At 29.6% G+C, this 14,555-nt stretch overlaps 1 protein-coding gene across 1 annotated transcript in view; it reads left to right on the top strand.

The window, feature by feature from the left end:
• The first annotated feature begins 4,108 nt into the window (after positions 1–4,108).
• Positions 4,109–14,555, top strand: part of LOC111627892 (histone H2A.V-like) — a 37,369-nt gene continuing 26,922 nt past the window's right edge. Inside the window, exons 1-2 of the mRNA XM_023371573.1 lie at positions 4,109–4,931; positions 5,009–5,086. Coding sequence (XP_023227341.1) covers positions 4,929–4,931; positions 5,009–5,086 — 81 coding nt within the window. The 5' untranslated portion in view covers positions 4,109–4,928. The remainder of the gene's footprint in view (positions 4,932–5,008; positions 5,087–14,555) is intronic.

The following is a 14,555-nucleotide window of genomic DNA, read 5'->3' as shown; positions in this document are numbered from 1 at the left end:
TTAACTAATTAATAGCGATATACTAATATACTAACTAATATACTATACTAATAATGTATTTTTTTCATTATTTTCGGTTATCCGATTTTTTCAGTTATCCGACCAACCCGAGTCCCCAATTGAGTCGAATAATCGATGCTCTACTGTATTATCACTTTGCCCAACTAGATGATAGCAGTATTTATAATTACTGGTCAATTTGATAAATTAATCAATATTTATTACACTGCCCGCCCTTTTTGGTCATTATTGATAATGCCCGATTAACTAAAAATTTTTTTGTTAAGCATGATGAAATAATTTTTATTTATGAAAAAGTAGAAATTAAAAATTGTGAAGGGCAGAGGTTTGAAAAAATTTAAGAAAACAGGTATACTTCATCTTACGTCGGTAATTGATTCCAGGAGAGACGACTTAAGTCGAATTTATTTGTCACTAGGCTAAACCACAAATAACTATTCTCAGTTCTGTATTTCATTTATAAATATATTTTTAATAATATATGGTTAATAAGAATCTATTTTAAGCTCACAAACAAATAAATTTTAGTTTTTCATGTAGTATAGAGAAAAAAATGTAATCTAAATTTACGAATACATGTAAAGTACAGGTACATGTTTACATTTTGGTGATGTTTACAGGACATTGCGGACTCTTTATTTGTGAATGTGGTTTCTCTAAGACGTTATAAAATAAAACGATTTTTAAGGTTAAATAACAAATACAGTTATTAAAATTATTTTACGATAGTAGAAAAGATTAATGTTAAATTTACCAATACGGAGTGGTGCTGACAACGACGCGAAACGGTAGATATTGGAACTACTGTTAAAAACGCCAATAATGAGAACTTAAACTTAAAGACCGCTAAATAAGACGACATCACAGAAATACCGATGTTTTTATGTTTCGTTCTTTATGATGATTATATTAGCATTTAATGTAAATGTACTGTACATATTTTAATATGATTTTATGTACTTTTTTATACTCTTTCCGTCCTCTGGGCACTAAGAGGGCCTCTTATAGCAGGCCCATTATGGGTTCGGCCAGGCCCACAATGGGGTGGCTGTGTGGTGAGGGACGGGGCCCCCATATATCCGAACGGTCCGCCCCCGAAAAATTCCTGTGGATTTCTTGACCTATCCGGATTCGATCCCGGGTCCCCCAGAGCGGTGAGCTGCCACCTTGACCGCTCGGCCATCCGGCCTGATTTTATGTGCTTTTAACGCTTTTCTAGTGATATTTCGACTTGAATATTTCTGGGCGGATGGACGTAAAGTCGAATAAAATGACTTAAACTTGATTTTTATTTTTCCATATACAGTACTTTTTTGACAAACGACATATAATCGAAAACGACGTAACTCGAGGTATACTTGTAGTTGCTAATATTTTTCAAATAAAGTTGTTTGTACTATCTGTTGTGTCATAAAAAGCAACAAAACAAAATTCCACCTGGAGTGGATAAAAGTAGGACTTTTAGAAATTTTACTTACATACAGGTAAAGAGATGATGGCTTTTATATTAATTAAAAGTAGCAGATGAGCCTGGTGTTGCTCAAATAAAAAATAACGATAGCGAAATTAAGATTATTAGATTATAGCTGAACTTTCTCATTTATACTAAATGCAAGAATTAGTTTTACTCTATTTTGAAACGAATTAGAGCAGGGGTGTCCAACCCGCGGCCCAAGGCAAGTTCCAATGCGGCCCAAAAAACGTGCAAACAAAACCGACAAATTGTTTATTTTATTTATTTTTTTATTTCAACGGCATAAACTCAAAAAAGAAGTTTCACAAAGCCGTAAACTTTTATACAAATTTTATTTTTGAGTGAAAAGGAAATATTTTCAAATACTTGGAAATGTGTGAATGGCGAAGGAATACTATATAAAGCTGGAGTTGTGACTCAGGATTATAGACCCAAATTTGAGAAAAGAAGAGAAAGCCAAAAGATAAAAAGTAGTGAGAAAGGTTAAATAGACGTTCTGTTATGCAAATATTGACCCTTATATTCCAACCTTCCTTACTACTTTTTATCTTTTGGCCTTTCTCTTCTTTTCTATAATCCTTTGAGTTCCAATTCCAGCATTATTTAGTATTCCTTCCAGCATTGCAAGATTTGGCTACACTTTTTTAGTTTGGCGTAAAAATTATCATTTGGCGCATTGATTACTTACTGGGCTGCATATTATTTATAAATACGTATATTAGTCGAATAAAAATGCACTCTAAAATAGTGTTTCGTCGTTTTTTTATTAATTAGAGATCGAAATAAAACAAATATTTGTGTTTTTCAAAAAAATTTTTGTTTGTCTCCTTTATAATAAATGAATTTATCTATTTCTAAGTAAAAATCGAAAATGTCTGTAGAAGTAATTTTTTAAAATATCCTTTTTCGTAATAAAGTTTTAATACTTATTACTATAATCTAGACATGTTAATCCTTAAATATACTTGTATATTTAAGGATTAGGTCGCAAATATATATACTTATGGCCCAAAACGCCATGACTCCTTCCAATGTGGCCCAGAGGAACAAAAAGGTTGGACGCCCCTGAATTAGAGACTTAAACGATAAGTTTAGAAATATGTTCGATTTCCCGTTAAATACCGCATTAAAAGTAGTACAGTAAAATCCGAAATTATAATAATCCGTAACTCTTTCCCTCATTATTTTTGGGGGAAATTTCGGAAAACTCCATCTTTGTATACATTTTCATTAAATACCTTAATTGGGTACTCAATTTCAACAAAAATATCTATATTAATGCTGTTTTACAATACAATGGTTTTTTTTTAATATATCTTAGGAAAAAGTTGAGATTATTAAAAGAAAAGGCTTTTACATGTATTAAAACACCTTCTGTAAGTATAATTGATATTTTTTATAATTTAAAAACCATTGTGGAAAAATACGTACTGTAACGTTTACTCGCATGGGTCTGTCAGACCCAGGGCATCAATCCTCGAGATTTTTCAACGCCATTCACTGCAGGGTTAAAATCGGGAAGAGAGTTTTTGTTTACAAGACAATAAAACAATTAACGACTTATTGACATTAGTAGTAGTAGAAGTTAGTGTGGGATACACTGACCATCTACCGTGATCTTAAAAATTACACCTTCCTACCAAATTTCACAGAGAGCAGATGTTTATCGGTGTAAGCTGAAATAATTTACAGCGAGTTTCTTAAATTTAATATGTTTATTTTTGCGTGTTTTAAATCAAATAACAATAAAATACACAAAAAAGTGCTTTCGGAATTTCAAGAGTATTTTATCTAGTTAGAAAGAAGACAAAATGAAGAAATTAAACGTATAATCGTAGGTTTTGATGTAATGCTGACAGTTTCACAGTTTTAGAATAAAAACTCATTTGATTTTTTAATTGCCCTCTAGAGAGGATCTAGAACCTCACTTAAACTGTCATGCTGGCATTCCCCCGAGATAATTCGGCATGCCCATTTTTACCATATAGAAATACTGTATTTGATTTCATGGTCTCCCCGGATAGACCGGCATGCCGGTCATTCAGCGAAAATACGGTATTTTCAACAAATCAACAACAATTAGCATTTATTTATTAAAATAGAATCAATAGGACAAATAATAAAAATTGCCTTTTATTTACAGGGCCGATACTAAATGCTATAAAAGTTAATTTACATACATTTAATATGACAAACTTGTCAAATTATTATTTTATTTATAAATTATCAAAATGCATTTCGGCTTCATTTACTTTCAAACCCTCTTAAGTTAAAAAGTTTATACTGTAGTACTGTAATAGTCTTAGAGGGGGGAAACACTTCTTTGACATTACAACAATACCAGTACACCTGATATATATGGCAAGAGGAATGAATACTACAATAATGAACTACATATTTATTTATTTTTTAAGTTAATCCTCCTTTACTGAACCTTAGGCAAAATTACACTATGATGTAGAATCCAAGTTGGCGCTATTTGCCATAGCGGCATAATTTAGAACTAATGCTTATTCGAGAGCTAGACTCTTGTGTGCGTGTTCATTCGGGCAGTTTTGAGTTCGATAAACTTCACAAGTGTTCGGCTTTTGATGTTATTGCTACCATCGAGCACGTCTCGTCTTATTTTTATGCAAGTGGCAAAATCATTTGTTATTTATTATTTTAAATTAATTAATTATTTCTCATTTGGATTATTTAATGATCGAAATGTAAACGATCGTACTGCCATCTTACGGCTGGATGCGTTATTATTTTACCCAATACAAAACATGTGAGTATGGGAAATGACCTTATCTGGATAATTAATCTGTGGCCTTATTGTGACGTCAAGTTAACATCAAAGCGTACACTTTCAAAACGAAACGAACAGGCTTAGGTAATATTTACTCTATGGTCGAAATACGACTCTGTGTGAGACTATGAAGTTTTGGAGCACTTTGTAATTTAAAAACTGATTCCAAAATTACAGTTTTAAATATTTTTATAAAGAATACATATCATGAAATTCTTTAAATAAATTTTACTATACTTTATTCACAATAACATCGAAAAGGTTCGAATAACAGAAACAAATACTAAACTAAACCAGAATTTTTAAATTAATTTATTCGAATGCAGCTTTGATATTAAAACAGTAGTTATAACACGAATTAATAGATATATTTAAGCGTTTACATGATAAATGTGAGAACACATTTCACCCGCTTGCACATGCTGCAAGCTAGACGTCGATTTCATTAAATATCACGTGATACATTCGGGAAAAAAGTTTATTGGTTAAAATTGTTCCTCTACGCTGTTCATTGGACATAACAAGCCACGTGATTGAATTTTATAATTTGCACGAAATAGTTGGATGAGGAGGTAACGTTCGTTTTTTTGGCGGGGATTCGTTTGGATTGCGTTTATAGTCGTTTCGTTGAAGTAAAAAATGGTAGGATACGCTTCAAATATAGGCGCTTAGAAATTAAAAAAGTGATTATAGTCATTTCCTGTGTTTATTTATAATAGGCAGGAGGCAAAGCTGGAAAAGATTCGGGAAAATCGAAAGCGAAAGCAGTTTCTAGATCTGCAAGAGCTGGATTGCAGGTAACGATTCATTTCAAATAGCGAATGCAATGAAGTTTAATTCTAATTTTATACTGTAGTAAGCGGATAAAAATTAAACACGCTCTGTATTTTAGAAATTACAGCTTTGAAAAGTAACATTACTCATTTTGAGTTGTAAATACTGTATGTTACTAGCTTACCAGGACCTGAATAAATAATAAGTTATAATTAATTAATAAAATACCATGATTGAAATTGAACCTATTAATGAAACATTGACAGGTCTGATTTCAAGAATTTATTTACATTATTGATATTTATGGTGCATGTTTTGTATGGCGGCATGCAAAAATACTTTTAATGTGACAAGATATTTGTTTTGTTTTATCAATCACAACTATAGTAAATGTGTATGCTCATAACAAATGTGTATGTGTGTCTTTTGTGAATAGTGATGGCTGTATTATTACATATGAAATATATAAAACTTTTTTGTTATTCAAATTTTTAAATTATTCTGTGTTAAATGAATTTAAAAATTTATTACAAAATAGCTGTTATATATTAATAAGATTTTGGTTATTTATTTTCCAGTAATTTTACCTTTCTGCTATTTAAAAATTAGTTTATTTACTAATATATTTTATAATTCAGATTAAATATATTATAAAAGATAAACTTCTAAACTATTTTGTCATATGTTAATTAATTAAAGTTAGATATTGTTTTCATACAGTTCATATACCGAACATGAGAAGGTATTGAAATTTTGTGTTCAGAAGAAAAGAGGTACTCTTATTTTGCACATAACTGAAATTTTTTTAGTATTCAACAAAACAATTTTTAAACAATCAAGAACCCTCAGCTGCAATTAGGTCTTGATTTTGAAGGATGCTTTCACAATATGTAAATTTTGTAATATTGTCATGCATTGATTCTTCTGCAGAACACATTTCTATGCTATTGATGTTAGCATGAGATATTGAAGCCATCTTTTCATTCTTTAGTGAAAGAAGATGCATTTAGTTTAAACAATGGAATTTGTTGCCAGAGTAAGTACATACTGTACAGTACATGAATATACAGAAAATATTTTGTTGTTAAATATTGTTAGGTAGCATTTGTTAATTGCTTTTGACATCAACTTGTTACTTGAAACATCTGGACTTTATTGTTTTATTACCCTGTTTAAATTTTCTAAAAATAAAACAGTTTTTCTCTCTGACAATATAATAAATTTAAAAAACCAAGAATTAAAAATTATAGTTTTGTATAAAAACAATTATATTGATACCACTGAGATTCAAAACACCAACCTCACAATTATGAAACTGGCACACCCCCACCAAGCCACTTGCCACTCTACAAATGAGGGAAATTCTAAAGAATTTAAGTGATTTGCAATTTTCAACTTCAATTTTCTCCTTTAATTTTGAGTGTTGTGCCTTACTGCTTAGCACATGTCAGTCTTTGGGATGCTCTATATCCTCATCGAATTTGATCAAAATCAGTGACTTTAATGTCATGTCATTTTCTCATTTGATATGACTATTGGCAGAAAGTACATTTCATTATCTTGTGTTTCTTGTTGAGTATCTGCATATGCTCATTTTTGCTAAGCCATAATAAATTAGAAACAAAAACAATCACTTGTTACCTCATACAGCACTGTGCTAACAACCCATATTGATAATTAAAAGATTTTATGATGGAAATATGAAATTTGTATTATGAAAATTATAAATGTTTTTTACATTTGACCAGTCCATTTCAAAATTATAAACATACAGTAATACCCCGAACTTATGTGATAGGTGGGACCGAGTAATAACCGGTAAGTCAAATTCACGTAAGTTGGGGTATAATTTCGCAATTTGTGTAAAATCCAAGTCAGATGTATGTAAGCTAATAAATGTTCTCGTTAATCTTATCTCGTCTTTTGATTCATTCACAGTTACAAGAAATTGCCACATAGTCTCTCAAGTCTCCATAGATATAACAAACACAGAAATAAATATCACAAAATAAATTGTAGCTATGTGTCAATTCTGCGCGACACGTCTGAACATGTAAGCTGAACAATATTGTGGGGGGAGTGAGTAATCAAGAGTTGCGTGATGCTCAAACAAAAGACGAATCGACGAGATTTGAAAATCGCGTAACTCCGGGTTTGCGTAAGTCGAGGTATTACTGTACACAACTTTTTCAATAACAGAAACATTAATAATAGTAATGTATTATATTAATATATTGCTTACAACATCAATTTAAACATTTTCTGAAATTTTTAGAGCAATCTGACAATTAAAAAAAATTATCATAGATTTTCAAGTTTTAATTGTTTCAAAAGTATGAACACATGTGCACAAAAATAATGATTTGTGATGTTTCAATATTTTGTAGGTTCACCATTTGATTTTATTAGTTCAAATACTCTATCATGCATACATTTTACTAGTTTTTGAAGTTCTTGTTTAATATTTTCCCAACAATCCATGATAGCTAATTTCAGTTCATTTACAGTATTGTATTGTCTGTTTTGGCCATAAACAAGACAACTCGTAATGCTCCAAACATTCTCTATCAGATTCATATCAGGACTCCGTGATGGCCAATCAATTATATTAATTTTTTTTAGCAAACCAATGTTTAGTTGACTTTTATATATGAATGACAGCATTATCCTGTTGGAATTTCCAGTTTTCTCCCCCAATAAGTGATCCAAAAGTTATTAAATTTGATACAACCATTCTTGATACTTTTCTGAATTCATTCTATCTTCTATAGATACACTGTCTGTTTTACCCCCCCCAGATCAATCCTGCTCCCACCACCACAGAGCCCTCACCTTGATGTCTGCTCATTCTGACTTCATTCTTCCTCAAATCATCCCAATAGTGACTATAACCATCAGGTCCATCCAAATTCCTTTTTTTTTTCATCTGACAAGACTATTTGTTTCCACTCCTCTTTCCATGTCATCTTGTCTTTGGCCCACTTTAATCTAGCTGTTATGTGCAATTGCAGTAATTTGGTTTGGCAGCCATTTTTGTAAATTTGGCATTTTTATAATTATGCATACATTTCTGTACAATTGCTGGTGAAACTGCAATTGGCAATGTTGATACTGCTTCTCTGACAGACAACTTGTTGAAATGCTGAAAAACCTTTCTTTTGTTTCTAGGTGTGAGGAATTTAGGCCTTCCACATTGCTTATTTCTGCCATAATTTTCACCCTGAGTTAACACATTTCTTACAGCACTTGTAGATCGATTTATAGCTGCCAAAATTTGTCTTAGAGATTGACCTGATCATTTTAGTTGGCAAATTTCACATATTTCCAACTTTGTTAGTGTTTTTCCATGAGGCATTGTTTAAAATGACAAAAACCTTTTAAAATTGGCACCATGTTTTTAATAATGAGTGATACTCCCCTCTGGTGACAACTAATTAAACCAATAATTAATAAAAAAATTTTTATACTAATTTTATGCACCTGTGGTTATACTTTTGAAACACTCAAAAATTGAAAATCTGATAATTTTTTTTTTTGTTATTGTCAGATTGTTCTAAAAATTTCAGAAAATGGTTAAATTGATGTTTAAATAACATACTAATATAATAAATACATTACTATAATTAATGTTTTTGTTATTGATAAATGTTGGGTATGTTTATAATTTTGAAATGGACTATATTATTCACAATTGACTAAAAATGATGTTCCAATATAACAGTCAATATCAACTTGTTGGCCATGCTTGTTATACATCATTTGAGCTTTTATCATTTTAATTATACTGTAGTTTTTTTTTTAAATGCAATTTTAATATCATCTTGTGATCAGTGCAAATTGTATAAAACAAAATTAATTTTAATTGACTCTCATATATTTAACAATAATGCCTGGTTAAAAACAAAGAAAAATTCAGGGCAAATTGTTTGCATGACAGGAGTAAAACAGGACATGTGATCATCTTAATGTTAGTATTTTGTAAACTTTCAATGGAAAAGTAGCAATGATTAAGCTTACTTACATCAGACTAATTAGAGGTACTCAGTGTTTTTGGCATTTTGCTAATTATGATTAATGGTTATTATCAAAATTTGTATATTACATTTTGCTAGAGGATGGTTTAATCTGAGTCTTAAATGTAGAACTATTTATTGTAATTGCCTTTGAATATTATTTCTAATAGAATCAGAATGATCTTGATGTTTTTCACTTTTTAAAATGAAAGTAGATAAAAAATATACTAAATTTAATATAAATATTTCTTAATAGTGTTACATATGTATCAGTTATGTATATGTAACATTTTTTTTAATGCAATTCATTTTTTATAATAAACTAGTTATAGAAATAAAGTTATATTAACTTATGTTTAATTTTATTTTTTTAATACACTTGTTAAGGATGCTCTCTGAATATGAATTTAAGTTGCTTTTTTTCAGGAATGAACTATAAAAATAATTTATCTTGTTAACTCAAGATTCTAAAAGGAGACTGCATTCTATTATAATGTATGAATTCAATTCAATTAATTAATGTAAGGTTAAATCTGTTATTAGTTGTACTCGTTAGGTCTAGTTGATTCATATTATTCAGATATATTAATAGCATATAAAATCTCAGAATTGGAAATGATTTGAGCTATCCAAAACCAAATGTCTTTAATGCAGATAGGCTTTCTTTAATCCCTCTCAGTCACTGTTGCATCCTATACATTCAAATGCAGTGATCACTTTTTTGACTTTGACATGTTATATGTTCGTTGTCAAAAATGCTCTAGAAACTTTTATTTTAACATCTCTGATATGTTTGTTGTTAACTATTTTTCATTATTTCTCCAATAGATGGCATTGCTACAAGAATTTTGTTTATGGTGAGAAAATATAGAATTTCCAAAATCTGACAGCATATATATAAATAGTTTTTGGTAGTTTTTCTTTAAGACTGTTAATTAAAATTATTTTATTTATTAATGTTTTTAATAAAATAAATGATTTTATTTATAATTAAAAAAAACACACACACACATGTAAGAGCTAATTTTTGCATATTTCTTCATAAGACTTAATTATATATCAAATATCAATGATAAAAAAAAATTGACTTTTTTTATGAATGGTTATTTTGAAAAAATTAGACTGAGAAGGTGTTAAGAAAATGTCAACATCAAAAATCTGGAATATGCAAAGTAAAATTCATCAACATATGTTGTCTATAAAGCAAAAATTGGATAAAATCTGTGGAAAAATATCAGAACTCAGAAAAATTGTATATAGAAACTTTGTATTTAGAACTGCTCTACAGTTCTATATTGACATTGTTAGCTAATGTTGAAGAATTTTTGATTAAGCATCTATGAACTATATTTAATCTTCTTGAAAATTTCATTGTACAGGTGCTTGCTGCTCTACTTATGAACAGGTTAGGTTTCCAAGGTTTTGTTGTAAGTGGAACATCAATCTAAAAAGTACATTTGTACACAGAATAACCACTTATTGTTAGTGTTTGAATGTTTTTATGTTTATTGTTAGTAGAATATGTAATGGAATGCCACAAAGGTAGTTTGGATAATAATAATCTAGAATACAAATTCAAATTTTACCATCTGAATGTTAACATATTGTACTTGAAGAAAATCGTTAAAAATGTCCGAAAACGTTTGTTATTAAATTTTTTGCTGCTTTTTCAAAGTTAGTTGAATGTTTTTGTTATCTTTGCATGGCAGCTCTGAATTAGTTACCTTCAATGTACTTAATAGCATACATTATGCTTGTTTACCTGCTTGCTACTACTTTGTAGCAGATGTTTTAAATGTGCTTTGTTTTTCTACCTAATTTTATAATGTTCAATTTAGTTTCTATGTTAAAAGAGTGACACTTCTTGCATTTATCTCCACTGCTAGATTTACTATTATATTTTGAAACATAATTGTAAAAGTTCATAAAAATTGCAAACGATATAAAAATAATGTTACTCTAATATTACCAATTTCTTGCAATGGCAATGGAACCTAGAATTTGCATGAAAACCAAAAATAATGATACATGATATAAATAAGCCCACATTAATTATTAAAAATTTATTATTTATTACTGGCCAAATTCTGACTTCCAACACCACCCATGAGTGGAAAGAGAACTTCAGAATTTGCACAAAATTTAAAGTTTAGACATACAGTCAAATTGTTTGTAAATTGAACATTTGTAAGTAGGGGAACTTGTATTAATTCCTGTAGAACAGTGACAGCAAACATTTTTCTGAAAATGTTGAATTCAATATTTAGTAATTCAAAATTGTGGGTCAAATATTTAATTTGAGTAATTAAAAAAAAAAACAGCAAAAAATGCTTACAAATTTTATTTTAATTTTTAAGCATACATCAGAAAAATAATAATAAAGTCTGTATAAGTGAAAAGAAAATAACAACATTATTATAATGGAAACAAATGTAATTTTTATTGGAAACTCCTTAGTTGTTGAGTTGTTTCATAAGGAGCGCTGGTTGGAATAGGCATGAGTTAAATTACATATTAAATCCCTTCTATACCCATGCTTTATAGCTATGTCCTCCAGATGTTTTAGCTCTTAAAGTGTCTTCCCAATTTGTATGGTGTATAAAGGCCAGTCTTGTCAGTGCATGGAAGGCAGCCACCTTGTATGAAAGAGAGTCGGCAGAGTTTACCAGAATAAATAATGGTAAATAGCCAGATTTGTAACAGATCCTAGTTTCTATGTGGCCCTAGTTGAAACGAATGTCAATATCTGAGAAGTGAGTCCTGGTTATTAGATATTGACATTTGTTTCAACAAGGGCCACATAGAAACTGGCATCTGTTACGAACTCTGCTGTTTGCCATTATTTGTCCCAAATGTAATATTAGATGTAGGAGATGAATATTATATAATACGAACCAAATCAGTCCATTCTGTTAAAATAGCATGAAATTTGTGAGAAGTTGTAATTCTTCTAAGTAATGTCATTTTAAATTGATATACTCAGTAATTTTATGCAATAATCTAAATATCTATGCAAATTCAAAAATTCTTAATACTTTATTTGGTATATTTTATTGTCTGGTTTTAAGCAATAAATTTAATGATCGTGTCAATCTGTATTAGCAAGTACTCACAGAATATGAAAATTTACTTATAATTTCTAAAGACAAATTATCTCTTCATGTTATGATAAAACATACCTTTTAGAAATGATAAGTCTGGACCCTGTTGTATAAAATACTAGCAGACCCTGCTACGTTGTTGTGGCTCAAAATGTATCTATTATAAATATATAACACTTACCCCGTGGGGAGGGGAATTTTTCGAAAAATTTCTTCTTAGTGTACATTCTCTTGACGTACCCTATTAAAACGCAATCAAAAACGCAAAAACCCGCATCTAATATAATATAATAGAAGACAAGTTCTTCACGGTAAGCCTTAATCCTGTCTCTCTCCCCCGCGGGGGGAATATCGAAAAGTTTCTTGTTAGTGTACATTCTGTTGACATACCCTATTAAAACACAAACAAAAATGCAAAAACCCGCATCTAAAATAGTATAAATAGAAGTAGAGTTCTTTACCATAAGCCTTAATCCTAACCATCTCCCTTCAGTGGGGTTGAATTTCGACATGTATATTATATAAAAACACTTGCATATTCAAATGCAGCGTTGTGTCAAAATTTCAAATGAATCGGTAGGAACAAACGAACATTACATTTTTATTTATATAAATAGATAGAAGATGATCCGCTTTAATTCATTTTTACAGAAAAGCAAACTTAGGGCGTCGTACTTGTAGCGCCATCTGTTGGACGTAAAAGCCTTAACCTAGATTATATATTTTAATTTATATGAATGTTTAACGGAATAATATACAGCCTATGTCCACCCTGAGGTTCCATTCTAAATATTGGTGAAAGAATTTTTGAAATCGGATGAGTAGTTTCAGAGATTATCTGCTGCATACAAACTTACTTACTTACATACTTACAAACATTACCTCTTTATAATATTAGTATAGACTAGTAGTTGTTACAAGCTTTACAAGTTACAAATTACAAGCAAAGAATGTTGAATGGAAAGCTTCATAACAAACCATAACAATTTTGGTTGCATAAAGTTATAATCACTTACATGCATACAAGAAAAATTTGTTTTTACAAGCATTTTATTATCAAATAAACAAAAATTTGTTGCAAAAATATATTAATTTGTTTAGTTACAAGTGGTGTACTTAGCTTTAAGGTTTGGAACCAATCTTTCATTTTTCTATATATACAGTATTTTTTTTAAAATGGATTTTCATTTTTTGGAGGGAGGGAACTTGTGTAAAAACAGAATTTGATGTATATGAATTCTTTACTGAAGTGTTCAGATGACAAAAATCTTTACAGAAAACTAACGATGTGTATATAATATTGCTGAAGTCCATGAATAGGATAAAGCTAAAATTAACTAAATTTTTTTATTTCATAAAAATAAGGTGAATGATTGTAAACATAGTCAGTTATCTTACCAAAGTATTGCCAGATTTACTTAAAAGTGTAGCTTTTAACAAAAAGCATATTTTTAGCTTACAGCTTTAAAGTAACAATAAGAAATATTTTGATATACAGAATACTATGTATTGTTCAGTACCTAGATCTGAAATAGCTTATACGAGAAGTTTATCACAGTAAAAAAGAGCATCTGATGAAGCTTGTAACAATTTTGCATTTTTTTCCCCACATTTAACCTGAAATAAAAGATAGTGTTGCAGTGTGTTTGAAAGTTCTTTTGAGATACCTGTTTATGTATTTGTAATTGTATTTATTAATATAATGTAGGACTACAATTTTGAGTGGGTTTGTTTTAATTTTTATTGTATGCATAAAAAATATCACCAGATTGAAAAAATTGCACCATATCATCAATTGACTTAAAATGTGACAATAACTTGCCTAACCTGGCAACATTGCCCTTATTTTTTTGGTCCATGTAGTCGCTAAAAGACAAAATGCTCATTCACATAAAAATGCAAAATCTATTTTCAGATCTGTCAAAACAATGATAGTCTGCATTATCCAGATAAAGTCCAAAGTTTTTTTTTGCTTCAGTATGTGAAAATTAGTTATTCTTGTTTTACTTCCTTTTACAATGACACATTTACATGAGGCAGGATTTTCATGTTATGCTGAAACCAAATAAAAGTACTGTAGAGGAACAGACCCAATGTAGCATTGGGTCTGTTCCTATACAGTACTTTTATTTGGTTTTTTTGAGTCTTTGAATTACATTCCTAAATCAAAATTCTTTTGATTTAGGAATGTAATTTTACTAGTAAAATTACATTCCTAATGACTGTTTTGATAATACACAAAAATAGTGTAATAAATAAGTAAATCTAAGCATTATGAATAAACAAACACTTATTCTGAAATAGTAATTAAGACAAAACACACAAAAAATAGTAAAATAAACTAGCAATAATAAATAAATAAATAAATAAATATATAT

The sequence above is a fragment of the Centruroides sculpturatus genome, unplaced genomic scaffold (genome assembly GCF_000671375.1).
Source record: "Centruroides sculpturatus isolate CEXI.00-Female unplaced genomic scaffold, Cexi_2.0 scaffold449, whole genome shotgun sequence".
NCBI lineage: Eukaryota > Metazoa > Arthropoda > Arachnida > Scorpiones > Buthidae > Centruroides > Centruroides sculpturatus.
Note: the sequence above shows the minus strand (reverse complement) of the source record. Positions and strands in the feature narration are given on the sequence as shown.